Source organism: Fringilla coelebs, assembly GCF_963513975.1.
Source record: "Fringilla coelebs genome assembly, chromosome: 6".
Classification (NCBI taxonomy): Eukaryota; Metazoa; Chordata; class Aves; order Passeriformes; family Fringillidae; genus Fringilla; species Fringilla coelebs.
In genome coordinates this window covers 53,633,911-53,659,680 of record NC_140034.1, presented here as the reverse complement: position 1 = coordinate 53,659,680, position 25,770 = coordinate 53,633,911, and the positions used below count along the sequence as shown (strand labels likewise).

Genomic DNA, 25,770 nt, shown 5'->3' with positions numbered 1-25,770 from the left:
ATTTGCAGCCTGCCTGCTGCCAAATTCAATCCCAGCCCTGGAGATGCTGTTTGGATAACGATGAGACCAAAATTCCTCAGCTTCTCTCTGTGGAGCTGAGCCATCACGGGCTGGAAAGGTGCAGGACAACTCTCAGGACACTCACCTGTCCCCAGAGAGGTGGTACTTCCAGCCACACACAGGAACATCCACCCAGGGGATCAGCACAGGATGCCCTGGCTCCATCCTTCCCTGTTCCCTGGGGGGGTTCTTAGCAGCAGCCCTGAGGCCTGGTGCTCCCCAAGGACAGTTGTGGTTTTCTGGGAGGGCTCCAAGGCAAACCAAACCCCAGCCCTCACTCCCAGCCTCCATTCCCAACCCTCCCTGAAGTGTTGTTTTAGGGGCACTGCCCTGCTGGGCAGGGAGGAGGCTGCAGTCCCACATCCTCACAGATCCATGGGTGTCTCCAAGGGGCTCCAAGGAGGCTCTGGGCACCTCCTTTCCAGGGACCTGGCTTGGACTCACCTGCCCAGGGCTCTGAAACTCCAGGCTCAGCTCCAAGTAAGGCTTAGACCTTCCTCTTCCTCATCTTCTCCCTCTTCTTTTTTCTTATTTTTGTTCTTCCACCTCCTTCTTCTCCCCTGCCCAACTCCTGCAGACCTCTCACCACAGGAATTTAGGATTTATACCCCCCAGAATTCCCCCCACAAAAACCTCTCCCCACCCCAATGAATGCTGCATCCTCAAGACCTTCCTTTATAAGGGAGAGGAAACTGCCCCTGGAGAGCCATTAGAGGCTTCCAGTAATTAGCAATTACCAGGCCTGAAGAGCTGCCCCTGCCTCTCCTAATGAGGTTTGGTGCTAATTATAGCAGGCAGGGCCAGGAGCCCTGGTGAGGGGCTGTGGCAGCGACCACACGGAGCCTTCTGGATTCCTTGGGATGTAAAAAAGGGCTGGGGTTACTCCAGGACAGCAATCCTGGCCTTGCCGAGGGCTCCTCCTCTGCCAGGAGCGCAGGGGATGCTGTTCCAGGGCTGGCCTGGCTTCCTGCTCATCAGCTGCTCCTGTCTCATCCATCACTTGGAATAATTCCTGCTGAATATTGCGGGATTCCGCCGTGCCCGGCTCCAGCCAGCAGCTAAATCCATCCCCTTGGACCAGCCCTGGGGATATCTGGGAACTGAGCAACGTGGAATGAGGGCACCCAAATCCTTCATTTGTCAGGCTCAAGTGTGCGTTCAGCATCCCGGTGGAGTTTAATCCCTCCTGAGCTCTTCTCTGCCCATCCCAGCACTTCCCAAATTGGCTCTTCTCCAGCCAGGGCAGCAACATCCACCCCAGCTGCTGGGAAACAAACCCCCAACCCAGCTCCCAGTGCTCAACTCCCTTGGGAATGCCATTAATCCCCTAAAAATAAACAAACACCCCTCCCTTGTCCAGCCCCCTGAGGCGCTTTAGCCCCATTTGGGCTCTGCCCATGCACAGAGCCCTGAGCGAATTTTCATTTGCTAAATTAAACTTAATTCAATAAAACTGGGATTTTAATCAAAGTGCTGAGAAGGAGCAGCCCCAAATTGCTTTCCTGGCCCAGCTCTTTGATGGGGCTCATTCACCCCCCAACAGGAGAATGTGGGTGTACGGAGAGAAATGGAATGTGATGAATCCTTGAAACCCCTTGGATAGACACAAGCAGCACCAGGAAACACCTCTGGGAGCTGTAGGAGGGCAAAGGGTGCCTGGGTGGGTTCTGGAGCAGGCTGGGGAGGTGGATAAGTGGCTTCCCAGGCTGTGACCCTCCAGGGAATCCTTTTAGAGGTGGAGGGAGCCAGGAGGGCACATGGTGTCAGGGCTCAGGGGGAGGATCAGAGGGATGCCCAGCCCTAATTTAAGGGTGATCCCACACCATGCACTCCTTTCCTTAAGCTCCCTGAAATAACCTATCCTGGAGTGCCACAGGCAGTTGGGAACTTGGCTTTTATTGTCACAGGATACGGCAGCAGACAATGGGGTCAGTCAAAGAGAGGGGACAGGGGAGTCACACCACAGGGTTCCAGCACAACACCCTGACCAGCCACGCAGCCCCAACATCCAGAGGGAGGGAAGGAGTACGAGCCACGAGCCTGCCTCCTTCCCACACCTTTCCTGCCCCTTCCCTGTGCAAAACAACACCCCCTCAGACCACGGTGGTTTTCCCTCTGGGAACAGGGCAGCTGATGAGCAGACAGAGGGGGACCTGCAAGCAGCTTCTGGAATTGGCTCCATTGTGTCCATGCTACTGAGCACAGCCTGGAAGGGCTAGAAGGGTTGGAGGACCCGGGGGTTTTACTCACCAGCCACGCTGAGGAAGCAGGCTCCATCCCCAGGGAATGGCTGCTGCCAGCCCGGGTGCCAGCACGGCCCTCAGGGTCACCCAGCATGGTGGGTACTGGATTTGGGGTGCAGACACCCCCAGCCAGCTCAGGGGAGGGGGAAAGCCCCCCCAGGAGTGCCTGTGCTGGGTCCGAGCCCCACCAAAACACAGCTGAGCCTCCCTCCAAGGGCTGTCCCAACACCACTGAGTCACCTCAGCTCTGCCAGAGCGGGAGGAGGGAACAAAGGGGTCAGATAGATGGAGAAAACCGTCCCTGCTGGCACAAAGCCCCATGTAAGAAGAACCCAGAGGCTTTTGTAGCCCAGTGCCACCCTCTGCACTCCTGCCCTTCCCCTCCAGAGAGCCAGCACAGCCCCAGCAGCTGCCCCCATCCCGGGCGTGAGCCGGGCGCTCACTCGGGAATGTAGTCCCTGAAGGAGTTAAAGCTGAGGCTCCTGCCCGCGGAATTCAGGGTGGAGCTGGCTTGCATTTTGGGAATCTTCTCCATGAGCTTGGACACTGTCCTCCTCTTGAAGGAGCCCGGGGAGAAGTGGCCCTGCCTGAGCAGCTCCTGGTAGAGGCTGCTGAACACCGCCACCGGCTCCTCGTAGCTGTCCCGGGTGGAGATCTCGTAGAAGGGAATCTTGAGGGCTTTGGAGAGGTTCTCCCCGTCCTCGGTGGACACCATCCTGTCGAACTGCAGGTCCTTCTTGTTGCCCACGATGACCACAGGCGGCTGCTCGGCGCCGCCGCTGCGCTTGGGGCTGGCGTGCAGGTGGTTGATGAGGAAGCAGAGCCGCATCACCTCGTCGAAGCTGCAGCGGTCGGTCACCGAGTACACCACGGCAAAGCCGTCGCCCCACTTGATCTTCTCCTCGATCTGCAGGGAGTCCTCCTCCTGCCAGGGCACACAGGCTCCTGTTAGCACTGCTGGAATGGAGGCACTGCTGGATGCAACCCCGGCGAACCTCCCGAGGGAAACCCCTTGGAAAGACACAAGCAGCACCAGGAAACACCTCTGGAGCTGTGGGAGGGAAAAGGGGCTGCAGCACTGGCAGCCCGAGGCAGGGATGGGGTGGCTTAGGCAGTGTGGCAGGTGGAGACGGCCATAGCCCTGTCCTGGCATGGATACTGGGGGAATCAGTGCTCCCTTGAGCTGCCAGGATGCTCCACTCGCACAGGAAGCACAGCTATGCCCCGCATGAAAATGGGGGAATATTTACCTGAAGGGAATGGAGGAATATATTACACTGTAACTGAGGTTAGACATAAACTCAGCAAAACACTCTTTTCCTGAGGTAACCACCATGATGTTCCAGACACCAGGAATTAGGGCAGTGGAAGAGCAGGGGCTGCCTTCCCTGGCAGGCTGCTCTGCTCCATGTTGTTTTCCCGGCTGAGCTCACCTGTCCGGCTGTGTCGAGGATCTCGAAGTGCACCATCTCCCCATCGATGACAGCCACATGCCTGTAGATCATTTCTGGGCAGGACACACAGGGAAGGTGTGTGAGAGAGCCCCCAGGGAGCAGCCACAGCCCAGGTGGCTTCAGTCACCTGGGTGGCCAAGAGGGCAGCAGTGACCAAAGTGTGGGAGCAACAAGGGAGGGAGAGGGGCTCCACAGGAGAGAGGGAGGAGGGGATATTTCTGGGACATCCCAGCAGGGACATGGCTTCAGTGCTGAAAAAACAACCCAAATGCAAAAACAAACCAAAACCCAAAATCCTAGAATTCAGAAGAGCACAGGCTCCAGGGGTTTAGATGCCTCCTGTCCCTTAAAAGCCACCTCCCAGCAGATTGGGAAGTAATTCGAGGAACGGAGGAGGAACTGCTGGTTTGATGGTTGGCCTCTCAGAGGTCTTGGCCAACCTAAATGATTCTGTGATCCTATCATGCTACATGATTCCACAACCCCATGACTGAACCTGCAGCACTTCCCTGTGAAATCCAAAGGCTCATCCCAATAGATTTTGCCTAAATAAGACCAGAAAGGGAAAAAGGCATGCAGGACCCAGGGAGGTGTCAAGATGTCCATGGGCTGCCTGTCTGGTTGAGGAGGAAGAAGAGGGAATATGGTGAATTTGGGGGCAGAGTTGGCTCTGCCACGGTGACAACCCCAAGGAAAATGAGTTTTCCTACCTAGGGTTGGGTCATAGTCTCCAATGAATCTCCTGGTGATGAATCGTACGGTCAGCGCTGGAAAAAAACACAACGAACCCTGTTGGAGTTGTCAGTCCTCTGGACTAGTTTTTCCTCCTTGCAAGGGTAAAGGAGCAGCAGGAGCAGCCACAGCTCAGGCAATTAAACCCCTTCATCTGATTACACATCTCCCTGCACCAGAGCCCAGAGAGGCAAAGCCTTTGGCCCTAACATCTTTTCCAGGAAGCTGCAATGAAAACGCAGTGCTGATGCCTGGAGAGGGAATTTCTGGGCAAAGCCACAGTTGGGAGGGTGAAGAGAGTGCAGGAGTAGAAGGTGGAAGTGGTGCTTGAGCCCTTTGAGGTGTTAATGATGATAATGGAGATGGAAGTGAAAGGTGCTGGAGAGGCTGAGAGCTAGCTTGGAAAGGCAACAGGAGTGGAAAGTGAAATTAGTGGAACAGGGGAAAAAATGGGGTGGGAGGGGAACCGCAAAAGAGCTAGGCAGGAGCACAGAGCCAGGACGGAGAGGAGGAAGGGAAAACAGACCAGGAGTGTGACAGGAGGATAAACCTCACCAGAACCAGGATGTGATAAAAACCCCTCCAGAAACAAAAGTGGAAATGAAAAGCCAACACCAAGCTGGAGCAACACTCGGAGCTCCCTTTCCCTTACAACCCAGGGTCAGTTTGTCCCAGCTGCCCACCAGCAGATGTTGCTGGTGTCCTGCCCTCACAGACCCACACCAAGACGACCAGGATCTGTGTGTTCATCCCAGGAATGTGGCAGGCACCCCACATGGGCCAGGCTTATATAACCACAGAAAGGGAAAGAGAGATGCAGGAACTTCTCCTGCCTCTCACACCTGCTCGGCTCCTCTTTGGGGGCATCACCATCCTCTCATCCCCCCAGTCTGTCTCTGGGTTTGAAACCTGCACAGCAGGGAAGGGATTTGAAGAAAAAAGCAGGTAATTTAGCCAAACTGCTCTGAGGAGATAACCAGGCATCCTGCAGGAGGCACCTACAGGCACCTTCAAAGAGGCAGCGGAGTTATCGGGGGAGCGGGACGAGGTGGGCTTGGTCTCTAGAAAGCACCTGATTATGTGTCATATGTCAGGCAGCCACCCAAAGCTGGAGCACATGGTGTGGGATGAGAAGAGGAGCCAATTAGATTGATTAAAAATTGGCTGGAGTGCAGGAACATGAGGGGAGCTGCCAGTGGGGGAAGCGGCCGCAGGCGGAGCAGCCGTGGCCACCCAGCCTTATAAGGAGCTTTTTCTCCCCATCCTGAACATCAGTCACCTCGGGAAGGGCTTTCCTTGGAGCTGAAAGGGTTAATTGTGCTTTAAATGTGGGGTAGGGGCTCAGGGGGTGATTTACCTACCACAGAAGCAGACTGGGCACCTCAGGATAGCGCCGGGCGCGTGCCCACGTGCTGCCCTGTTTGTGCTGCTGTGGAACGGCCCCAGCACCGATCCATCTTCGCTCCACGTGCTGCAGGCAGAGCTCTGCTCTGGATTACAGCAGAGTTTACGCTGGGCAGCAGCAGCAGAGGAGAGCACAAGCCCCAGCTGGGCTGGATTTCCAGCCCCTGCTGCTGATTCACACAGCCCTGATCCTTAAAGCACATGGCTGCACCCACCCTGCTTGGAGGGTCTAGAACCTTGGGTCTCCAGATCCTGAAGGTTTCCAAACTGCTCCAAAAAAACCCAAACTCCTGCTGAGAATCAAGGGTTATCTTTCCCTTCTGCAGCTGTCCACATGGGATTTGCCCTTTGGTTTTTCCCACCCCTCAACTCTCCCAACCTGGCTCTGCATCCCATGGCTGCAGCAGCTCTTCCTGGGGATGCTCTGGAGCGGGGCCCTGCCAGGATGGGAGCTTGGCAGCTCAGGGATGGAATCCACCTTCAGCCTCCCCTGGCCAGGAGAGATGTCACCCCCTCCTTGGGGACACAGCTGCCTCCCCTGTCCTCCCCACAGGAGCTGAAGCAATGATGCTGCTGCTCTTGGCTCCTTCCCCGCCTCTCCCACACGCCATCCATCACCTGGGATGTCACCTGCCAGCTGGGCAGGGACAGCAGGACAGGTGTCCTCATCCCCAGCGGAGGGGCTGGCAGGCAGCAGGACCCAGCAGCTGGGGCACAGACCCTGGGGAAGGTGACACGATGTCCCACGGCAGGGGAGGACGTGTGGAACGACGCCCAGGGGACACAGACGGGGAGGGACACACACAGGGGGACTGCATGCCTGCCGTTCCCGGGGGCTGCTCCCTGTTCCTGGCACACTCCAGCTCTCCTCTGCACGAGCCATGGATCAATTTCCCCCCTGTGCCCCGACTCCATGGCCTGTGTCACTGTGCCCCTGTCACAGATCCCGCTGCTGCAAGGCACACATGCTGACAGCCGACCCAAACTGGAGGAACTTTTAAAGACCCTCAGTACGATCCCACCCTAAGGAGGAGGCACAAAAACCCCACACCTGCCCACAGGAGGGGCCCAAATCTGCCAGGAATCTGCTGTGTGCCGGGTGGGATGGCCAGCAGCAGAGAAACACGCGTGTTTGGGGCGGGAGCAAGCCAAGGGCTTCGTACACCCCGTGAAACCATCGGCTCCACTGGGGCCAAACGCCCCCAGGGACCCCCCCAGGGCTCTGGGTACCCCGGAGCTGAGCCCCATCCCGTGCTCCAGCTTTGCTCAGGGAGAGCTGGGAGCCGCTACCTTCAGTTTAATCAGGGAATGGGGATTTTTCGTTAATGCCGGTTGCTGTCCATGGAAACACAATTCCAGCGGCTCTGAGAGCCCGGCACAGGTGCCACTGCTGCAGTGCCTTCCCTTTTCCAGAGGGGCAGGACATTCCCTGTCCCCAAGGGCACGGCAGCATAGCTGTGTCCTACCAGCTTTGCATGGATCATGGATCACTGCAAGGTAGATCCACGTTTCCCTGCCTCTGACCCCAGTCCTGGCACTCCGGGTGCTACAGGGCACACCTTTGGCCCCTTTGAGAGCTCACAGCTCGGGATGGAGGAATGGGAAGCAGGGAAGGATGATCCCCGGGAAGGAAGGGGGTGAAGGAGGGAGCTGAGATGCTCCCAGCACAGTATCCCAAACCCCCACCTCAGCAGGCACAGACGGAGAGCGCTGAACGAGGCACAGGGAAAGGGACATTTCCTGAGGGAAAACAGCCCGGTGCTGCGGAGGAGGCTCCGCACAGCTGCTGTGGGCGCTGGGAATGAGCAGCCAACTCCTCACACCCGGGAAAACCCATTCCCGAGCCCGGCTTTTAGGAAAGTTCTCCCGGTCGGTGATGTCCACCCCGAGTCCCACGCAGCCGGGGACCCCTCGGGCAAGAGAAACGAGCCCCGGGGCAAGGCGTCCGTGTGAGAAACTCGAGAGCAAGGAAACTCAGTGCCCTTAAATCCCACAGGTTGGGGGGGCACCGGGAGAACGTCCCTTGTCCTGGCTTCCTAAGGGACGTGGGAAGATTGGTCGCTCTGGCCGGGAGGGAGAATACCGGGGGGATGCCAGAGGGGGGCCAGGGCAAAGCAGAGGGATGCAGGAAGATGCCAGAGGGATGCGGGGGATACCGAGGGACACCGGGGGATTCCGGGGAGCCCCGTCCTACCTGTCTTGCCCACGGCGCTCTGCCCCAGCACGACGAGGCGCAGGGTGCGGGCCGGGCTGAGGCTCACAGAGCGGCGCAGGGGCCGCGGGAAGCTCATCCCGGAGCCGGGCCGGGGCTGCCCCGGGATCCGCCGCTCCCCGCTCCGCCGGGCGGTGCTCCGCCGGCTCCGCCCCGGGGGCCGGGCTGGGCTCAGCCCCGGGCGGGCCCGGCTGATGCCCTCCTCCTCCCCCTCCCTGGCCAGCAGAGGCGGTTGTCGTCCCGTCCCGGAGGCGGTTCGGGAGTTGTGCCTCAGTTTCCCCGCAGGCTGCAGCGCCGGGCAGCGCTTCCCGGACAGGGAAAGGTGCTCCCCGCAAAGGGGCAAAGGCACGGTTGGACGGGGCTCCGAGCCGCCTGGGCTGTGGAAAGTGTCCCTGTGCATGGCAGGGTGTGGCACTGGATGGGCTGTGAGGTCCCTTCCATCCCAAACCTTCCTGGCATTCCCTGAGTCTGTAAGAGTGAGGAAAGAGGGAAGTGGTGCAACACCTCCCCAGCCAGAGTGCTGCCTGCCCCAAACTGCCTGAAATCATTATTGTCCCCATCTTTGTGCACCAGACAAGTTAATTAAGAGAAGCTGACCTAGCCCCGGCCTTCCCCCCTGCCCCGTCCCACAAGCAGGACGAGGAGTGAATCCTGGCTCAGCACAACCCAGCCACTAAATCCCCATGGATATCCAACAGCAAGGACTCCACACCAGGCCTGGAACTGAACTTTGTGTGTTTTGGGGCAGCAGCACCACCAGGCTGTTAAGCAGCAGGTGAGCAGGGAACGTGTGACAGCTCAGAGCAGTACCTGGAGCTGCCATGGGTGTGCCTTGGGCATCCTGGGAAGAAGGGATAAGCCTGGCAGCACCTTGAGCAGCATCTTGACTCTCTCCATCAGACCCCAGAACACTTCTGACCAGTGGGACGCAGATTCCAGGTGACACCAGGGCTGCAAAAAAAGAAGCTGGGAGAAGGGCCCTGGCCAAGGGTGTGGAGCCTTCAAATGCCCACATCAGGGACTCAGTCCCTTCTCTAAAGGCTGTAGTCATTTCTCTGGCACAGGGATCTCTCAGCCTGACCATCTGGGGTGGCTTGGCACAGCCCACTCGGTGCTTGAGGGAACATGAACCCACCTGGTATTTATAGCCCCTATCAGGTGTCCAAAGGGAACGTCCTGGTGCCCACAGGGACATCAGCACTCAACGAGCCACAGGGTTATCGGGATCACAGCTGCTGCCAGCGGGATCAGGGCTGGAGGGAGGCCCCTGGGTAACACAGGGACTGTCATGGAGAGCCAGCAGACCTCTCCCAGAAACCCATCTTGCCATCACGTGTGTCTTCCTTGTGCATCAGCCCCTGGAGACAGCCCTGCTCCGGCTTCTCCAAAGCCAAAAATTAGGCTCATGGCAACATCTGGGCCCCAGAAAACAACAGCGAGGCAATAAACAGATTTTGGGACAAAAGCTGATTCCCAGCTGGGGAACGGGGGGGGCTTCAAGAAAAAGAAGTTTCCTTTACATTCCTTCCCTATTTTTAGCCCCATTTCCTACGGAAATGAGATGTCTGCAATCAAGTCCTCTTCTTGCCTGATCCTCTCTAAGACCAGTTTTAATACATTGCCTGATTCCAGGCAAACGAGGGAGAAGCCACAGAGAAAGCACTTTTCCTGCGAGTTGTGTGACAACAAATGGGCAAATTTCATGGAAAATCCACCCTTGCACTTTGGAAGGCAGAAACTGGCTGGGGGAATGCAGAGTAACAGTTCCTGCTGCTCCAGGTTCCTGCTGTTCTCGCCTCAGGTGCAACACCTTGGCAGCACAGCCCTGGCAGCTGGGCAGTCACACTTGCCTTAATTCCAAGTGTGTTAACAGCACATGGATTCTTGGGGATGAGGGAACAAAGGGACAAGAAGGACGGAATTAAAATGGAAGCACAGCTGCACTCATGCCACAGACTTCCAATGTCACTTTGGGAAAATTAGCTCCCTTCCCACCACCTCCATGACCACTATGACCTTCCAATCCAATACCAGCTGCTCCAGAAAAATAAATCCCTGGATTCTTTAGGAAAAGGGTCAGTGCGAGTCCCAGGGCTGGGGAGCTGGTGTCCCTAACAGCACAGCTGGGAGAAACTCCAGCTCCCCAGGCACAGCTCTCCTTGGCCTGGTGGAAACCACATGCGTGTTCCCACAGGAGCACTCAGCACCACGTCCCACGTTTGCCAGGGAATGTTTGGCTGTGGAAGCAGGATTTTATCACCGGTGATCGCTGCACGATCCACCTCCGGCGCTCTGCGGCACAGCTGGGTGGGAAAGGTGCAGGAGATATTGAGTCCTGCTGAAATATTTGTGGTCAGGCTCCTCCATACTTGCCGGTCCTTCAAGACACAAGGAGCCTGCTCTGGGAACCAAGCCAGAGGCTCCCATGAATCACAGCCCTGCAAACAGAAAATCTGCTGAAGTGAAAAGCTGGCCAAGAGCAAAGAGCCAATTCCCCTCAGGCCGTAGCCTTGGGTCAGGGGGATCCCGTTCCATGGTCCAAACCACTTCCCTACTGGACTGTCAGCTGTTTTGAGAGGTGCCCAGAAACTGAGTTTTGAGGCTTTTGAAACTGGGCAATGGTGTTTTCTTACTTAGGAGAGGAAGATAAAGTAACACCAGTCCCTTTTCTCTCCATGAGATGATCCAAAGGCATGGAATGCCAACAGATCCATGCAGGAGCCAATTCCAGTTCAAAAATGACTGAGGTATCTCAGACTTTCGTTCTCCAAGGCTTAGCTCCTCTCCCAAGCCTCCATTTCAAGGGCTCAAACCCTTTTCCAGCTCACCCACCACATTAAATTGCCACTTGTTAATTACTGCACAAACATTCCCGTGTGCAGCTTCATCAGGGAATGCTCTCCAAGGATATAACCAAAGACACTGCTGCCCTTTGCTGCAGCAACCCAAAAAATGCCCATAAACATATTTCGGGTTGCTGCAGCAAACCCAGCACACCCAGGAGTCCTCCCAGCCTTCAGCCCCTCAGCTTCCTTGATTCACTCTGTTCCTTCTGACACCAATCCCGCTGTGAAACCTGTGCATTCACATCCAAGGCACAAGGACACAGATCCCAGCTGCTTCTCCATTTGCTATAAATAGGGAGAGGGAAAACAGATGGAAGGCCCCATGTCCAGGCATGCCGGCCACTGCTGGGCTCCTTCGTGTGGGATTTGCATCAACACGGACCCACTGGGAACACGTTCCCCTTCTTTTTTTAATAAAAGGCTGTTTTTTAGGTCACAGGAGGTAATAAAACCTCCAGTGCAAGAGAAATCCAACCAACAGAGTTTCCCGATGTCCCGTTCCTGTCTGCCGCCGGAGCGGATTCCAACACGCGGCTGCATCACGCTGAGAAAACAAATCTGGCTCCACGTCAGAGCTCAGAGACTCCTTCCCAAAGCTGTGAGGGATAAAAAACACAGGGAAGGGGCACATTAACAGCACTTCCCTCCTGCCCCAGGGCCTGAACAACATGTCCCCGGAGCTTTGCCACTGGATAAACACGGGCAGCCCGTGGCTGGCAGAGCGCGCGATCCAAATGTCCTGACGGAGCTGCTAAATCCCTCTGCTCCCCCGTGGCTTCCAAAGACAGTGTCCTGCACTTTGTTTTCCCGCAGGAGCTGGCTGTTGGGAAGGAGGACACAGCCACAGACCCCGTCTGTCAGGCTCCATCACACTCCACAAACAGCTCCTCACGGCGGGAAGCTTCCCGCTGCGGGAATGGCTTTGCTTGGGAAGCTGATTTTAGAACACAGAGCACCGTGCTGAGGGAAGGAAGACAAATCCCATCGTGGAAGTAACTTAAACCTCCAGAAACGCTGCAAAAAGCGATCCTGTGGGATGGCCAGGATGGGGCTGTCTTACCTTCAGCCACAAGAAGGATTTCATGTGACACCCAGGTCCAGAGCACTGGAGGGGTTTGGAACAGCACCAGCCTTTGAAATGATGGAAACCTCGCTCCAAAGGGCTCCTAAAAGCAGCTGGAGCTAAGGGGGAGGGAAAAACCTGGAGCCACAAAGGAATTCTGGTGCCCTAGGCAACTCTTGAAAGGGCAGAGGAGGAGGGCTGGGCTCAGTGCATGGCACACAGAAATCAGGGATCCAGCCTCTCCCGGGGAGGGGAGGGCAAGGAGGGGTCATGGGGGACACACACCTGGGATCCAGGGAGGAGCAGGGCCAGGGATGTGCTTGGTGTTCCTGCCCCAAACAAGGGATGCCATGGGGAGCAGCAAGGGCACCTCCCGAATCCTTCCCGCCAGCCATTCCCGAGCAAACCTTGCAGCTGGCGAGAAAACAACGCTTCCTTATGATGGGAAATGTCAGGGCTGCGGAGCCGGCTGTCCTGCTGCCGCCGAGCCCTGCCGGCATTCTTGGAAAGCACAGCAGGAGCAGCACAGGCAGCGGCTTTGTGGCCAGCGGGCAGGGATCAGCGCTGGAATTCACTCCCAGTTCCCAGCACATGCCCTCTGCTCGGCTCTCCAGCCTCCCTCCCTGCCGGGGGGGCACAGACGCCACAGGGGTGGCCGGAGCCCAGGCCTGCTTCTTGTCTGACCCACGTGGATCTCCAGCTCTGGGCAAAGCATCTCAAATTCCACCCGGATCTGTTTGGTCCTGGCAGAGAAACTTCCACCGCGAATCAGTGCTTAAGGAAAAAAAAATCCTTGAGTTTTCTCAACCTATTTTGATGAGAAATTCCTGCTCTTAAACTATTTCAGTGCTATTTAGCACCAGGAAGGGTGACAAAGATTGCCCCCCTGACACATGAAGCCCCGTGGAGACCTGTGACTTCATCCCTGAGAGCTGGGCATTCCTGCTTCCCCTTGGAAAGACAAAAAGCTTTTGATTCAAGTTCTCCTGAAGCAAGCATTTAAAATAATCCCTTTTTACCTCAGTCTGAATAAGTAATTCCAACAAAACCTGCCTATTTTGCATTATAACCCTTTTTAAACCAAAAACTTCCTGATACTGGTTGGATTTTCCCTTCTTGATTTTTTTCCCCCCAGAATGCTGTGAAACCACCCCAATTTTGTGTAGTATCTCACTTGGATCAGAACTACATTCCCAAGGGCTTTTTGGGGATCAGACTTACAGAACTTAAGCCCTTTGCTTTTCCTTTGACTCCACAGCAGCCTCTGCCCTCCGTACTGTTGAGCCCAGAATCCAGTGTTATTTCCAAGTGTTTCTTCCTATTTGGGAAGGACAGAACATTCCTGCTACATCCCCTGAAAGCCAAGACATGCTGTTTCTTAGCCCCAGCACTGAAACACAGAGGGACTGAGGGTTTCCAGTCCAATTCCTTAGGCTGGCACCGCCGCTTCCGCTGTGGACCGGGAACAGCCTGCATCCGGAGGCTGTGGTCCCTGTGCCAGCCCAAGGCACACTCTGCCTGCTGCTGGGATCTGCTGGTCCCAGCAGGGAACTGCAATCACCTGTGGGAGAAGGGGAACAGGTGGGAGATGGTTTCTGGAGGGGCCTCCCCACCCTTTCCATTTGGAAGAGGTTGGGAATGAGGATGCGACGATCCAGTCTGTCCCTGCCTCCACGCTCCATCAGCTGCTAAAAACTGTGTGTGTTTAACCTCAGCAGCAGGGAGAGAGCAGCATTCCCAAGGGCTATTTGTGCCAGAGGATCTGAAATGGGGAGGGTTCAGTCCACCCCTGCAGATCAGCTGTCCCCAGTGGCTGAAGAACCAGCTAAACCCTGGAACACCTGGATCCTTTTCCAGCAGCCACAGCCGCCACAGCGGTGACCAAAGTGATCTCCCAAAGGAACTGTGAGACTGGACAGCCAGGGCCAGAGCTCCAGATGGAACAAAGCTCCCATTTCCCTCAGCACAGGGCTCTGGCAACCTTTGTCCCAGGGGGAGCCATGGTGGGAGTGCAAAGGACACCCAAATGTGGTTTTATTCCCAATTTGAAGCAAGCCACTCCCTATGGAAGTGACAAGGTGAGCAGGGCCCGTTATCCCTTCCCATGGGGGCTATTAGGAACCCCACAGTACAAGAAACTACAGGAAACTTCAACAAACTCTACTCCTGGTGGATATCCAGCCCAGAAACACCAGCAGACCTCAACAGGATCCACCTGGCCTTGTATGTGCTGCTCAGGAAAGGACAGTCCTCAATGTGCAGCCACAGAAGAGGGAAAAGACCAGGATCTACACATGGAATGCACTCAGCAGGTCAAAACTCAGCTCTGAAATAGGCACAAAATCCCTCCTGAGCCACCAGTGTCTCATTTTGATGGTGTTACACACACAATTTATTGCTGCTCACCTTCAAGAGGGGAATTTTTCAGCTCCACTTACCAGTGCTAAGGGTTAAGAAAGATTTTTCACCCCTTGGCACGATCTGGGAGTAGATTTGAGACCCTGCAGTCACCTGGTTTCACTGCCCTCTTCAGTCCCACAGGCTGTGCGCCCCAGGATATTCCCTGGAGCCAACACAATGCCAGGAATTACATGACCAGAATTCCTAAAATTCAGAAGGTGTGGAGGCAAAAAAATTCATTAGGCATGAAAAGGCTGGACAGCCAGCACTGGATCCTAGGCAGTTTAAAACTCCTGGCAAATAAACACCAGCAAGGCTGAAGCAGCAGTTTAAAAAATGTTTCATTATTTTAAAAAGAAAGCACATAGAGATTTCCATTTCCCACCACAACAAGAAGTCCAGAACTTCCCAGTGCTGAGGCAGTTTTATTTCCACAATTGCCTGGAGCAGCAGTGATTCCCAGAACACCTCCCCAGTCAGGACAAGCAGGGGTAGATCTCGATGGTGTTGATCCGGAGGACGGTCTGGGGGTTTGTGATGACTGGAAATGAAGGAAAAGGGGGGAAAAAAAGGATCAGGTAACAGCATAAACCTGGTGCCTACCTCATGCCAGGGCTCCTGCTGGCAGACAGTGGCATTCCATGGGGATGCCAAGGACAGCAGGTCCCAGAGGGCAGCCTGGTCAAGGCTTTACCATCCATCCCATATAAAAATAGTCATAATCCTTCTCTCTCTCAGAGAAGGAAAAGTCATTTGGCAACCAAAAGCTGGGCAGCACCCTGTTTGGGCTTGCTGGGAGCAGTGATGACATATCCAATGTTCAAAGCTTTGGGGAAGGGACTGGGATTGCTCTCCTGCCCAGGAAGTTTAGGGAACATTGGGGGAATACTAAATCCTCTGTGCATGCCCCTGGGAGAGGGGCTGGCCCTGAGGGGCTCTGGGGACACAGAGAACGAGCCCCTTCCTCAGGTCCTTCTGCTGGGATTCCTTCCCTCCCACATCCAGCAGGGAAGGAAATGTGTCCTTTCCCCCTTACTTTTCTTCCTCTGGAAGTTGTGCCTCCTCCAGAAGCGCATGTTGACCTTGGGCCACGACTCCGTCTTCTCAATCACCGTGGCCTCCACACGGACCAGGTCCTTCCTTAAAAGGAGGTTTGGAAGCACCAGGTTTTAGTTATTTACATCCTACCGTGGTCACTGCTAGAAAGGAAGGGACTGTTTTCGGGCTAGCAATGATTTACTGCCCAGATCAACACCGATCTCAGAGGCTGTGAGATTTTAGAGGAGAAAGTATTCGGCCATAGCTCAAGAGCAGTCACAAGTTTCTTTGCTACAAGGCAATATATCAACTTTCTAACTCAACAGACAGCAGCCACGGGGTTTATTTTACTTTGCTAACTTATCACCTTTACTTACTTCTGCTGCACTGCAGGTACTTTTACCCAATGGGTGTCTAACTCACAGGCACACACGTTTTTATTTTAACTTTTAACAACTACACCCTTGTATTACAAACTCTTCACTGTCTTATCAGTACAGTTTCTCACTTAAGGTATATTTTCACCTACAACTATAGAATTATAAGTTTATGATTTTTTTTTGTTTAATATCTGTGTATTGTATTTTCACATCAATCTAAGATTCCTTTAAGGCTGTAGATCAAATTTTTTAGTGTCTGTGGAAGTTTCTGGTTTTCTGATTCTCACAACGTCCTACTCTTGGGCAGCAGGTTTCTGGGAGAAGAGACAAAAGGATAACAATCCTGGGAATTCCAGATCCTCCCTGGGAGGAGGGCCACCTGCCCAGGCACAGCCAAAAGCCTCCACACCTGGCTCAGTGTGACAGGTCACAACTTCCCTGCCATGAGGGATGAGATCATTCCATCAGAGCAGGCAGCAGACACAGGGACCTGCAGGAACTTGTCAGATTGAGGCGAGATAAATTCCCCTGGCACCTCCAGGTGATCTTCATGTGCCCTGCTTTGGTTTTGGCACAGGATGAGCCCATTCCTGCTCCTGGTCAACAAGAAATCCTTCCTCCCCCTCTAAAGCATCACAGACAGCTGGAAGAAAATCTCACCTTGTTGGAAATGCTATAACTTTTCCAATATTTTTCAATTAATTGTTTTAATGAACCATAAGCAATTTTCCACTGTACCCAGTGTTTAGCAAGGCTTGCCATAAAGCTGCTGCTGCTGTGGGTACACAATTTTGGGGAAAATCACAGAAAATCACTCAGTTTTGCTAAAACCACTGTAATCAACCTTGATATGTTTCAAAGGTCTCAGAAGGTGAGAGCCCCCAGGCAGGATGCAGACAGGAGCTTTGCATAGGGGGTTTTTAGTCAGCAGCCACAGGGAAGGAGGAGGAGCTGCTCTTCCATGCACAGCACTCCAGAATTCCATTAAAAGCTCGTTAAGTTTGCCACAGGAAGACATTTAAAGACCATTTTGCTGACAAACGGCTCTGTCTGCACTTGAGGGGGGCAGAGGGGGAAGCCCATCCAGCTGAAATTGTTCCAGCAAGGTCACTGGGAGGCCAAAGGCTTCAGACAGCCACCATCTCTTAAAATTCACCCTGGGGGTGTGATTAAATCAGAGACTGGATCCCGGAGGAAACTGATTTATCTGCAGTTAGTGACCAGCCCAGAAGAAAAGAGATATAAAATAACACAGATTTTAAGAAACCACTGTGTGACCCCGACATCCCAGCTCCAGGATTTGCTCCAGATCCAGCACCACTGAGCCACGCACAAACCCTGCCAGCCCGAGGAAGGAGGAACCAGAAAGCAAACTGCACTCCAGCCCTGGTTTACCACTAATCTGGGACTAAACTTCCTGGATTCAAGGCCCTGAAGGGTTCTCTGTGGGACTCAGCTCTAGGAACTGCTGGCAGGAGGCTGAAGCACCACAGAAACCAACTTGCTGGAGAAGAGCTCGAGGGCAGGACAAGTTCTCAGCAAAACAGAGCCCAAGGAAAAAAAAATAAAAATCTCTATCGAACGTTTTAGGTATGACTGGAATGTCCATAAAAATAAGAAGAGGGTCACTCCATTCCCAGAGCCCGACACAGCTGGGCCTGCTGCCTCCAGCAGCAAAACATCCCACGGATTGGATTTTTGCAGGAGGTGGAAAAAACTCAGGCTGGAACCCCATGGATCTGAGCTGGGCTGAAAGGTGCTGTCAAGAGGCAGAAAAGAAGATGCAGGCAAGCTCCAAGCTGCCAGGATGCTAACTAGCCCTGGGATCACAGCTGCAGCTGCCAGGCTCGCTCCCTGCAGGGCTGCATCCCAGCCCGGCCGGCTGGGACAAGCACAGCTCCAAAGCCTTTGGCACTCCCACCGCTAAAAGGGGCAGGTAGCAGGAGAAACAGCGAGCTTTCCTAGAGGGAAAATTCCCACCAGCTCTGTTTGGTCTAGAAATAAGCCAAACCTTCCCTGCACTGGTGCCTAAGGCAGGCTCCAGCCCCTGTGCCAGCGGCTCGGACAAACGTGGAGCCCAAGAGATTCCAGAGCAGGAGCCAGCCAGAAGCTCCCAGAATAGCCTCCAGCATGCAGATGGGGTGTGCAAGGATTTAAAGAAGTGTCATCCTGTGGGCTATCAGGGGAACAAAGCCTGTCCAGCCATCCCAAGTCCTGTGTGGGAGCCCGCAGGAAGGGCTCCGGTGAAGTGAGCGCTCACTGGGGGTTTATTTGTACAACAACAGGAACACAGCACTGCCTCTCTCCCCATCCAGCCCCTCCTCTCCTCCCCAGAATGTCTGTGGGCTCGGGCATTGTGTGACTGAACCCCAGTGTACATTGCTGGGGACACCTTCTCCCCTCCCCTTCTCCTTTCCCTCATCCCGCGTCAGAGCGCTGGGATTTGGGGGGTTCCCTCAGCTCAGAGGGTGATGGCATCTCCCCCTCAGCCTGCACTCTTCCTGGCCAGCCTCTTCCTCCCCCCAGGGACTCCCTGCAGCCACAGGCCCCGAGGCCAGGCCAGATGTGCAGCCTGGTCTGCCTCAAGCAGCTGCCAACACTTCCCACACCCTCCAAGCACCTGCAGGAGCCAACAGCTGGTTTTCTTCCTGTCCTGGAGCTCCTGGCTATCCCCTTTGTGCCAAATCCAGCACAAAGAGCTGCCAACACCCACCCCAGGGCCCCTGGAACAGCTGGGGAAGGAAGCTGCTCCTCACCTGCCTGACATGGCACAGACCAAAACCAAAAGCCCCTTTCTAGTCCTAAAAATGAGATTCCCTTCCTAAAGCCTTCCCCACAGGCAGTGTCTGGCAATAACTCAGAGAATCCTGACGGATCTGCTATTCCAGATCCACTTCCAGTGCTGCTACAAGGACTGGCAGCTCCCAAAATCCTGTTCAGCACAGGGACCTGGGGCAGGTTCCACCAGTGCCACGTTATCACTGCACAAATAACCCCAAAACAGCACCAGCACTAACACCTGGCCACAGCCCCCTTCCTCCTGGGAAGGAAAAGGCTGAGGAACCAGGGGCTCTGCACAGCAAGTCCTACAGCAGTGGGATGGAGGCAGTGCCAAGGGATCCACTTCTCCCAAGTTCTGTGACTGCTGGATTATGTGATTAAGAGGAAGGGGAAAATTAGGAACACTGAAATTAAGGTTAAGGCCAGCTGGAGTAAGTCAGTGGCAAAGGGAAAAGGGTTAAAAACCCTTTTCAGGGACTAAGGAAAAGGATTTCTGGCTTATTTCCGGATAACCACCACCAAAAACAGGGTAAGAGGGTAGAGGTGTTGAAGAGGAACATGTCCTGCTAGTCTGTGCAAGGAGGAAAAGACCCAGCTGAGTGAATACCCAGAGCTACCTCAGCACTGAGACCTGCTGCCCTCCCAGCACCGGGGTGGGGCAGAGCCACCAGAGGCTGAGGAGCTGTTTTCCTGGTGACTCCTCCAAAAGCCACGAGGCTGGGATCAAAGTCAATGCTGATAAATCCCAGTTTCAGGGACTGCAGAGCCCTGAAGCCGCAATTAAATACAAAAATGTCATATAATTCCTTTATGAAGCATCTTACCCCAGCAGCGGCCTTCCAACGAGCGTGAAGTCATCAGCACCAACCAGCAAAACCTGGGGGAAATAAATCAGGCACAAATCACTGCTCATTGTCCTGGCAGAAATGCAAACAAGACCTTTCAAAACCTACAGCCATAAAGGCATCAAACTGCTTCAAACCAGGCTTTCCCACATTTCAAACCTGACACTAACTGGAGGGGTAGTGAGGAAAGCTGCTAACAGGCTGCAGACAGAGCCATTACTCTTCCAGAGAGCTCATCCCACTCAAACAGGCTGCAGAAGTATCTTCCTCCATGATCAGAACACACTGAACCTCTCTGTCCTGGCTTACCAGCAGCCATTAAAAAAAAAAAAAAAAAAAAAGGCAATCAGGGAAGAAGAATAACCAGCCTCATGTGGGATCTGGACAAATGGCAGCTCCTAAACCGTTGCATTTTTACAGCAATTGCTACAAATCCCAGTGGAGAAACAATTCCCTCATTCTCCTCTGTAAGGCCTCCAGATGGGGAATAAAGAAATGAACACCTGGGGGGTCACCAGCCCCTGCTGTTTTGGGGCATTTCAGCCACATCCAAAGGAAGAGGCAGGATAAGAGATGATACAATAGGAAGAGGCTGCATTTCACTGAAATCATCGAGTTTAGAAGAAACTCAAGGTCATGGAGTCCAAACACCAAACCCAGCACTACCACAGTCTTCCCTAAACCATGTCCCTCAAGTGCCACATCTGGAGCCACTTCTCTCAGAGCTGCCTCACAAATCCTCTGGCAGCACTTAAAACCCACACAGAATGATCATGAGAAGTCCTGGCTTGTGTTTTAGACAGAAGAAAAAAAAAAAAAACAAATTAAAGGGCTCTGATGCTCAGGCAAATTTTCTCCTTCACTCCCATTTAGATCTTTGCATTCTAAGCTGGCTACAGCACAGAAATTCCTCCTCTCTGCTGCACACAGGGATGTGGGGACATAAATGAGGACATTCCTAAAAAGCTGCTTCAAAACTGGGCTTCAAAGCAATGGGCAAGCACAAAAACTCCACAGCTCTCCTTAATTACTCGCTCAGCTCTAACAAACAACAGGAAGGTGAAGCCAACAGAATCCCACTCCATAATATTTCCCTTCAGCCTGGATTAATGAGCCTCTGCAAGTCCCTGCTGGCTGTCCAAGGCTGAGGATAAAGATATTAATTGGATCTTGGCAATTCTCCCCTCCCTGCCCCATCCCTCTGCCTCCACCCGGCCCAGCACGATAAGGATCTTGCAGAGCCCTGAGGAGTTTACAATCCCTCTGGGAGACCTGCAAGGATTTAAGAGGCTGGACTCGATGATCTTAGAGGTCTTTTCCAGCCTAAATGACTCCGTGATCCGGGGTGCTGGACTCTCAAGGCAAACACAGGCTTTTGCTGCCGGCTCTGGAAACAACAACTGTCATTTTCTTTTTTTGGAAGGAGTTAGGACAACAAAAATCTGTCTCCCCACAGAGTCTGGCAAGACTCACTCCAGCCCTGTTGAACAGAAATCACAATAATATCTGAAACTGGAACAAAACCAAGGGAATTGGAACAAAACAAAGGGCTGGAATGAAGGTGGGAGACCCCCAGGAGCACTTTGGGATGTGGCGATAAAACCAGCGATGGGCTTTGCCTCCAGGAACGTTTGCAGGGAACCTGCTCCTGGTTTCTTTTCACCTTTTCCATCCGGATCCGGTCTCCACACTCAGCCTCCAGGACGTTGTCCATCATGATGAGGTCCTCGCTGGTGATTTTCCACTGCTTGCTGGCGAAGTGCACGACGGCGAAGAGGCGCCCGTAGTGCCCCGCCGCGATCAGCCCGTTCACCTTGCGCACCACCTCTGCCGGCAAACAGCGGGCCAGGGTCAGGGCAGCACAGCCAGAGAGCTGGGAAGGGCTGGGAAAACTCACCCAGCCACCCTGCCCTCCCACCCCCACACCCCCAGCACTCTTATCTCCTGGGAATCTTTAAGCAAGGATCAACAGCAGCGTTGCTTCCCAGATGTGTGAGCCTCCCTTTCTTAAAATTAATGATTTATTTGTGTTTTAGGTGCTGGCAAAGCCACACATAAGTAAACATCTTGTATACACTGTGCAGCTTCTCTACACTGCTGACTCTCAGCCCATTCCTCAGGCATCCCAAAATACACTGTACTTGGATATAAAGCATTCCAGAAAAGAGCTCTTGTCCATGCACCCTGTGTTTGGAGGAAATTCCCTCCATTTCCAAGGCATATGCAGACAGCCCAGGGCTCTGAGCGGTGCCTAAGGCACACAGGAACATCGGGAAGAGCTTGGCAGAGTACCAGGGAAAGCCTGGCCCCAGAACTCGTACCTGCAGCAAGGACAGGAGAGACCTGTCCCTTGCCCTTTCCCAGAAAAACTTCTTCCCACATGCATGGAGAGCGGTGCCAGGAGCAGGGCAGACCCCAGAGACCAGGTCCTGCACACGGACAAACTCCATTCCCTGTGATCAGCTTCCTGGGCAGTGAATCCAACCCCAGTTTTTATGGGAACACCAAAGGGTGTTGCTCCCTGACACCATCCCACTGACAAACAGCAGCTTCCCACCCTCCCATGCTGCTCAGAAAAACACATTAAAAAGTGGCTGAATAATTTTTGGTTTTTTTCTTGGAATGCAAACAGAACATCCCTTTGGGACAGACAGGAATCCAGCAGCCAGGCAAACCCGACCCAGTCCTTACAGGAAAGCTCAGAAAAGGTCCAGGCTTCAAGCCCTAGGATTCAAACTTCGAGGTACAGGCAGGAACACAAATTATTTGCAGGGCAGGAGCTGCTGCAATTCCCACCAGGATAAAGAGTTGTTGATAACTCTTCCAACACCTCCAGTGCCAGGAAACATCAAGTGATTGCTGGCTTGGATCTCAGCACCATGTGGAGAGACCCATCCTAAAATATCTGGGGCTGTTTCCATGGCCAGCAGGAGGCAGGAGGCAGAACTGGAAAGCTCCTGCTGCTGTTCCCTTTGGACGAGCACAGCCGGGAGATAAGGATGCAATGCTGAGCAGCAGCAGCAGGAGGCAATGGCATGGGAGCAGGATGGCACCAATCCCTGAGGATGGGGCCCTGCTCCCCACAGGGCTGGCAGGGAGCAGTTTGTGGTTCACTGCTGGGTTACTTCACACACAGGGACGGGCGCCCATCTGTCACCTGAGGGATTACTGACACTGGTTATCACAGAACAGAGAAAGAGCAGGATCACAACAGGCCAGCAGGAGATGTGGAGCAGGAGGCTCCCTCCAAAGCACAGCCCTCAGTCAGGGACACACTCCAGCCACTGATGGGGGACATCTGCAGGAAGGTGGGCTCAGATCTTCTTGTCAACCCTGTCCCCCAGCCCAGAGCACTCAGTGCCACCTCCGGCCATTCCTTGGACATCCCCAGGGGTGGAGACTCCAAACCTCCCTGGGCAGCCCCTCCCAGTGCCTGACAGCCCTTTCCAGGAAGAAATTCCTCCTAATGTCCAACTTGCCTCTTCCCTGGCACAGCTTGAGGCTGTTTCCTCTCACCCAGCAGTCCTGACAAGTTGAGGGGACAGGGACATGGCCCCCATTGTTCTGTCAAGCTGTGTCCCACCTCTGCAGGTCTGTCCTGTGCCCACCATCCAACTGCTCCTGCTGGCTGGATGTTCTGTTTCATGCACCAAAATACACCAGCTCTCCGTGTGCCCACCATCCAACTGCTCCTGCTGGCTTTGATTTAGCCAGTGAATGGAAAACAACTCCTTTCTCCTGCTCAAAATGCTTCTCCCACGCTTTAATTATTTTAATATAGTGTTTCATGCCACACATCACATCAGGTAAGGTTCCTCTGGGAGAGTGACAAGCTGCCCTAAACTAAGGAGAGATCACATTGTACCCAAATCTCCCAAACCTGGAGAGCAGCTGGAGCACTATTCCAGTGGCACTAAAACACATCAGAAATGAAATTTAAAAGAAGTGAAGAACCCAAACTTCCAACTGAAGATGTTTATGCTCAATCAGGCCTCGGGGCAGTGCTGGAAGACCAGATCTGAGACTTTTACCTGCATGATACTTGGCTTCTTCCACTGGATCTGGAAGTTTCACTTCAGGCCACGGAGGCGAAGTCAGGGAAGTTTTGGCAACAAGTCTGTGAAGGACAAGGCAAAATTCACTGCAGCAAACAGATACTGCCAAGAGATGGAAAACAGGGAAAGAAGGAAAAAGGAGATGGAGTAGAACTGGATATTACTCACAAACACCACAACTCACAAGGCATCAGATTACCCTTAATAATTAGACAAGCATCTACAATAGCACAAAAGCAATCTTAGATATAAAGAGGAGGGAGATTTGCCTTGGAAAACTCCATGGGATGAACATGAAAAGTCGTGGTTTCTGAAATCTGAAAATTTAGCAGATTTTGTAAACACCATCCCAGAACAAGAAGCAAATCCCATCCCCCTCAGCAGTGGGCAGTTTGGGTTTTCCTGCATGCAGAAATCCACACTTTGCCTAAGCAACACAGGATGCACCAAATGCATGAAATATTCAGGAATAAGCATGAGACGTAGTGGAAAAAAGCAAAATGGACTGAAAATCCTTTGCAATGATTGATTTACTCTGTAACCCCGAAGCAAACATCCCAAAGGGCTTCAATTCAACAGGAACTGCAAGCACCTGTGAGTACATGGCCACAGGCACCGAGGCCTCACGGGGTTTAGTGAGGATTTTGGGTGCTGCATCACCCAGGCGGGGATCCAAGGATGTCTGATCCTTGGGGATGAGCAGGAAGAGGGAACAGTACATCCTGCAATCCTCCCTGGCAGGAACTCTCTGCTCCTGCAGTGTCCCCTCCTGGTCACAGCCAGCAGCAGCTCCTCAGTCCTGCAGGAGATCCTGGCACAGGGAATGGAATAAAGGCACAACAAAAGGTCCCAAAGGGCTGGAAAAAGCAAAGCCTGAAGGTGCCATTGGAAGAGGAGTCACAGGATTCCTGAATGGTTTGCCTTGGAAGGGATGTTAAAGCTCATCCAGTCACAACCCAAGGCAGGGACAATTTCCACCAGACCAGGCTGCTCCAAGCCCTGTTTGACCAGGTCTTGAACATTTCCAGGGATGAGACAAAAAAAACACCCCAAAAAATGAAGGGAAGCATCCTTCTGGGAAAGGTGACTGAAGGCAGGCAGAGCCCAAAACATTGGGGAGCGACCAAGGGACAGCCAAGTCTCCTTCCCAGAGGAAAGCCAGCTGCCCTCCCAGCCTGGAAGCAGGGCAGCATTCCAGGGGGAAGAGGCAAAGCGATGGATGTGTGCCATTACCCTGCCTGTGGGGATGAGCTCTGGGAACTCCAGTGCCGGACTGCAGCCGAAAGCAGCGAGGCTGAAAGGGAAGAGAAAAAAGAGAATTAAACACAGGCAGCAGCTGCTGGGCTTTTGCAGAATTCCAGAATCATTCAGGCTGGAAAAGTCCTCCCAGACCATCGAGTCCAACCTGTGACTGGTCACCACGTTGTCACCCAGCCCAGAGCACAGAGTGCCATGTCCAGGCATTCCTGGGACACCTCCAGGGATGGGAACTCCAGCACCTCCCTGGGCAGCCCATTCCCAGCCTGGGAAGGAGATTGATCAAGTCCCTACTCCCTCCTATCCACTGGATTTTGCTGAAGGGTTTATGCCAAGGTGGAAAGAACTGTGTAAAGCTCATTCTCCTTTCTGTTAACACTCCCTGGCTTCCAGGCTGCTCCGAGGCTGATGCTGGGAAAGACCCGGATCCCTTCCACCTCTGGGAAGAGCTCCAGGGCTCATCCTGCAGGTGCAGGGCAGGGATACCGAGGGGCCAGGAGGCAGCAGTGGGGACCCTGACCTACTGCCAGCCTCCTTCCTTCCCTCCTCCCATCCCAGCAGCAGGCAGAGCACAGCCCTCCCATCCTTCCTTTCCTCCCAGCGGCTGGCAGAGCATCTGCCTTCATTCCTTCTTTCCTTCCCAGCAGCAGCAGGCAGAGCTCCTTCCTCTCCCTCCTTCCCTCCATCCCAGCAGCAGGCAGAGCATTTTCCTTTCCTTCTTTCCTTCCTCCCTTCCTTTCCCCCCAGCAGCAGCAGCAATAGTCCCGTCCGTCCGTCCATCCCTCCTTTCCAGCAGCAATCAGAGCTCCTTCCTTTTCCTTCTTCCCCACTTCCCAGCAGCAGGCAGCGCTCCTTCCTTCCTCCTTGCTTTCCCTCCCAGCGGCAGGGGCAGAGTTTGTTCCTCCCCGTTCCCTGTCCCCGTTCCCGGTCCCCGTTCACCTCCCGCCCGCCGCGCTCGCGCCGCCGCCATCGCGGTGACCTCGCGCCGGACGCGGAACCG

General features: G+C 54.0%; 2 protein-coding genes across 2 annotated transcripts; both read right to left on the bottom strand.

Moving 5' to 3' along the window:
* Nucleotides 1-1,921: 1,921 nt before the first annotated feature.
* On the bottom strand, nt 1,922-8,285 carry LOC311154613 (ras-related and estrogen-regulated growth inhibitor-like). Its single transcript, XM_084207265.1, has 4 exons — nt 8,088-8,285; nt 4,468-4,524; nt 3,737-3,810; nt 1,922-3,228 (listed from the first exon to the last, which is right to left on the bottom strand). The coding sequence occupies exons 1-4, from the start codon at nt 8,182-8,184 to the stop codon at nt 2,743-2,745; spliced, it is 714 nt and encodes a 237-aa protein (XP_084063391.1). The 5' UTR covers nt 8,185-8,285; the 3' UTR covers nt 1,922-2,742.
* Nucleotides 8,286-14,737: 6,452 nt separating this feature from the next.
* Nucleotides 14,738-25,764, bottom strand: MRPL21 (mitochondrial ribosomal protein L21). The gene is made up of 7 exons (XM_084208231.1): nt 25,710-25,764; nt 24,747-24,807; nt 23,490-23,575; nt 21,122-21,285; nt 19,438-19,490; nt 15,451-15,554; nt 14,738-14,955 (listed from the first exon to the last, which is right to left on the bottom strand). Exons 1-7 carry the CDS (start codon nt 25,738-25,740, stop codon nt 14,891-14,893), a joined length of 564 nt encoding a protein of 187 aa, XP_084064357.1. The 5' UTR covers nt 25,741-25,764; the 3' UTR covers nt 14,738-14,890.
* Nucleotides 25,765-25,770: the final 6 nt, after the last annotated feature.

Bases quoted from the DNA above. Each gene is read 5' to 3' on its own strand.
- MRPL21 (XM_084208231.1), bottom strand. From the start codon at position 25,740: ATGGCGGCGGCGCGAGCGCGGCGGGCGGGAG. The intron at 24,808-25,709 runs GTGAACGGGGAC...CTTCCCTTTCAG, and splicing joins GCGAGCGCGGCGGGCGGGAG to CCTCGCTGCTTTCGGCTGCA. The intron at 21,286-23,489 runs GTAAAAGTCTCA...GTTTGCCGGCAG, and splicing joins AGAAGCCAAGTATCATGCAG to AGGTGGTGCGCAAGGTGAAC.
- LOC311154613 (XM_084207265.1), bottom strand. From the start codon at position 8,184: ATGAGCTTCCCGCGGCCCCTGCGCCGCTCTGTGAGCCTCAGCCCGGCC. The intron at 4,525-8,087 runs GTAGGACGGGGC...GTTTTTTTCCAG, and splicing joins GAGCGCCGTGGGCAAGACAG to CGCTGACCGTACGATTCATC. The intron at 3,229-3,736 runs GTGAGCTCAGCC...GTGCCCTGGCAG, and splicing joins TCCTCGACACAGCCGGACAG to GAGGAGGACTCCCTGCAGAT.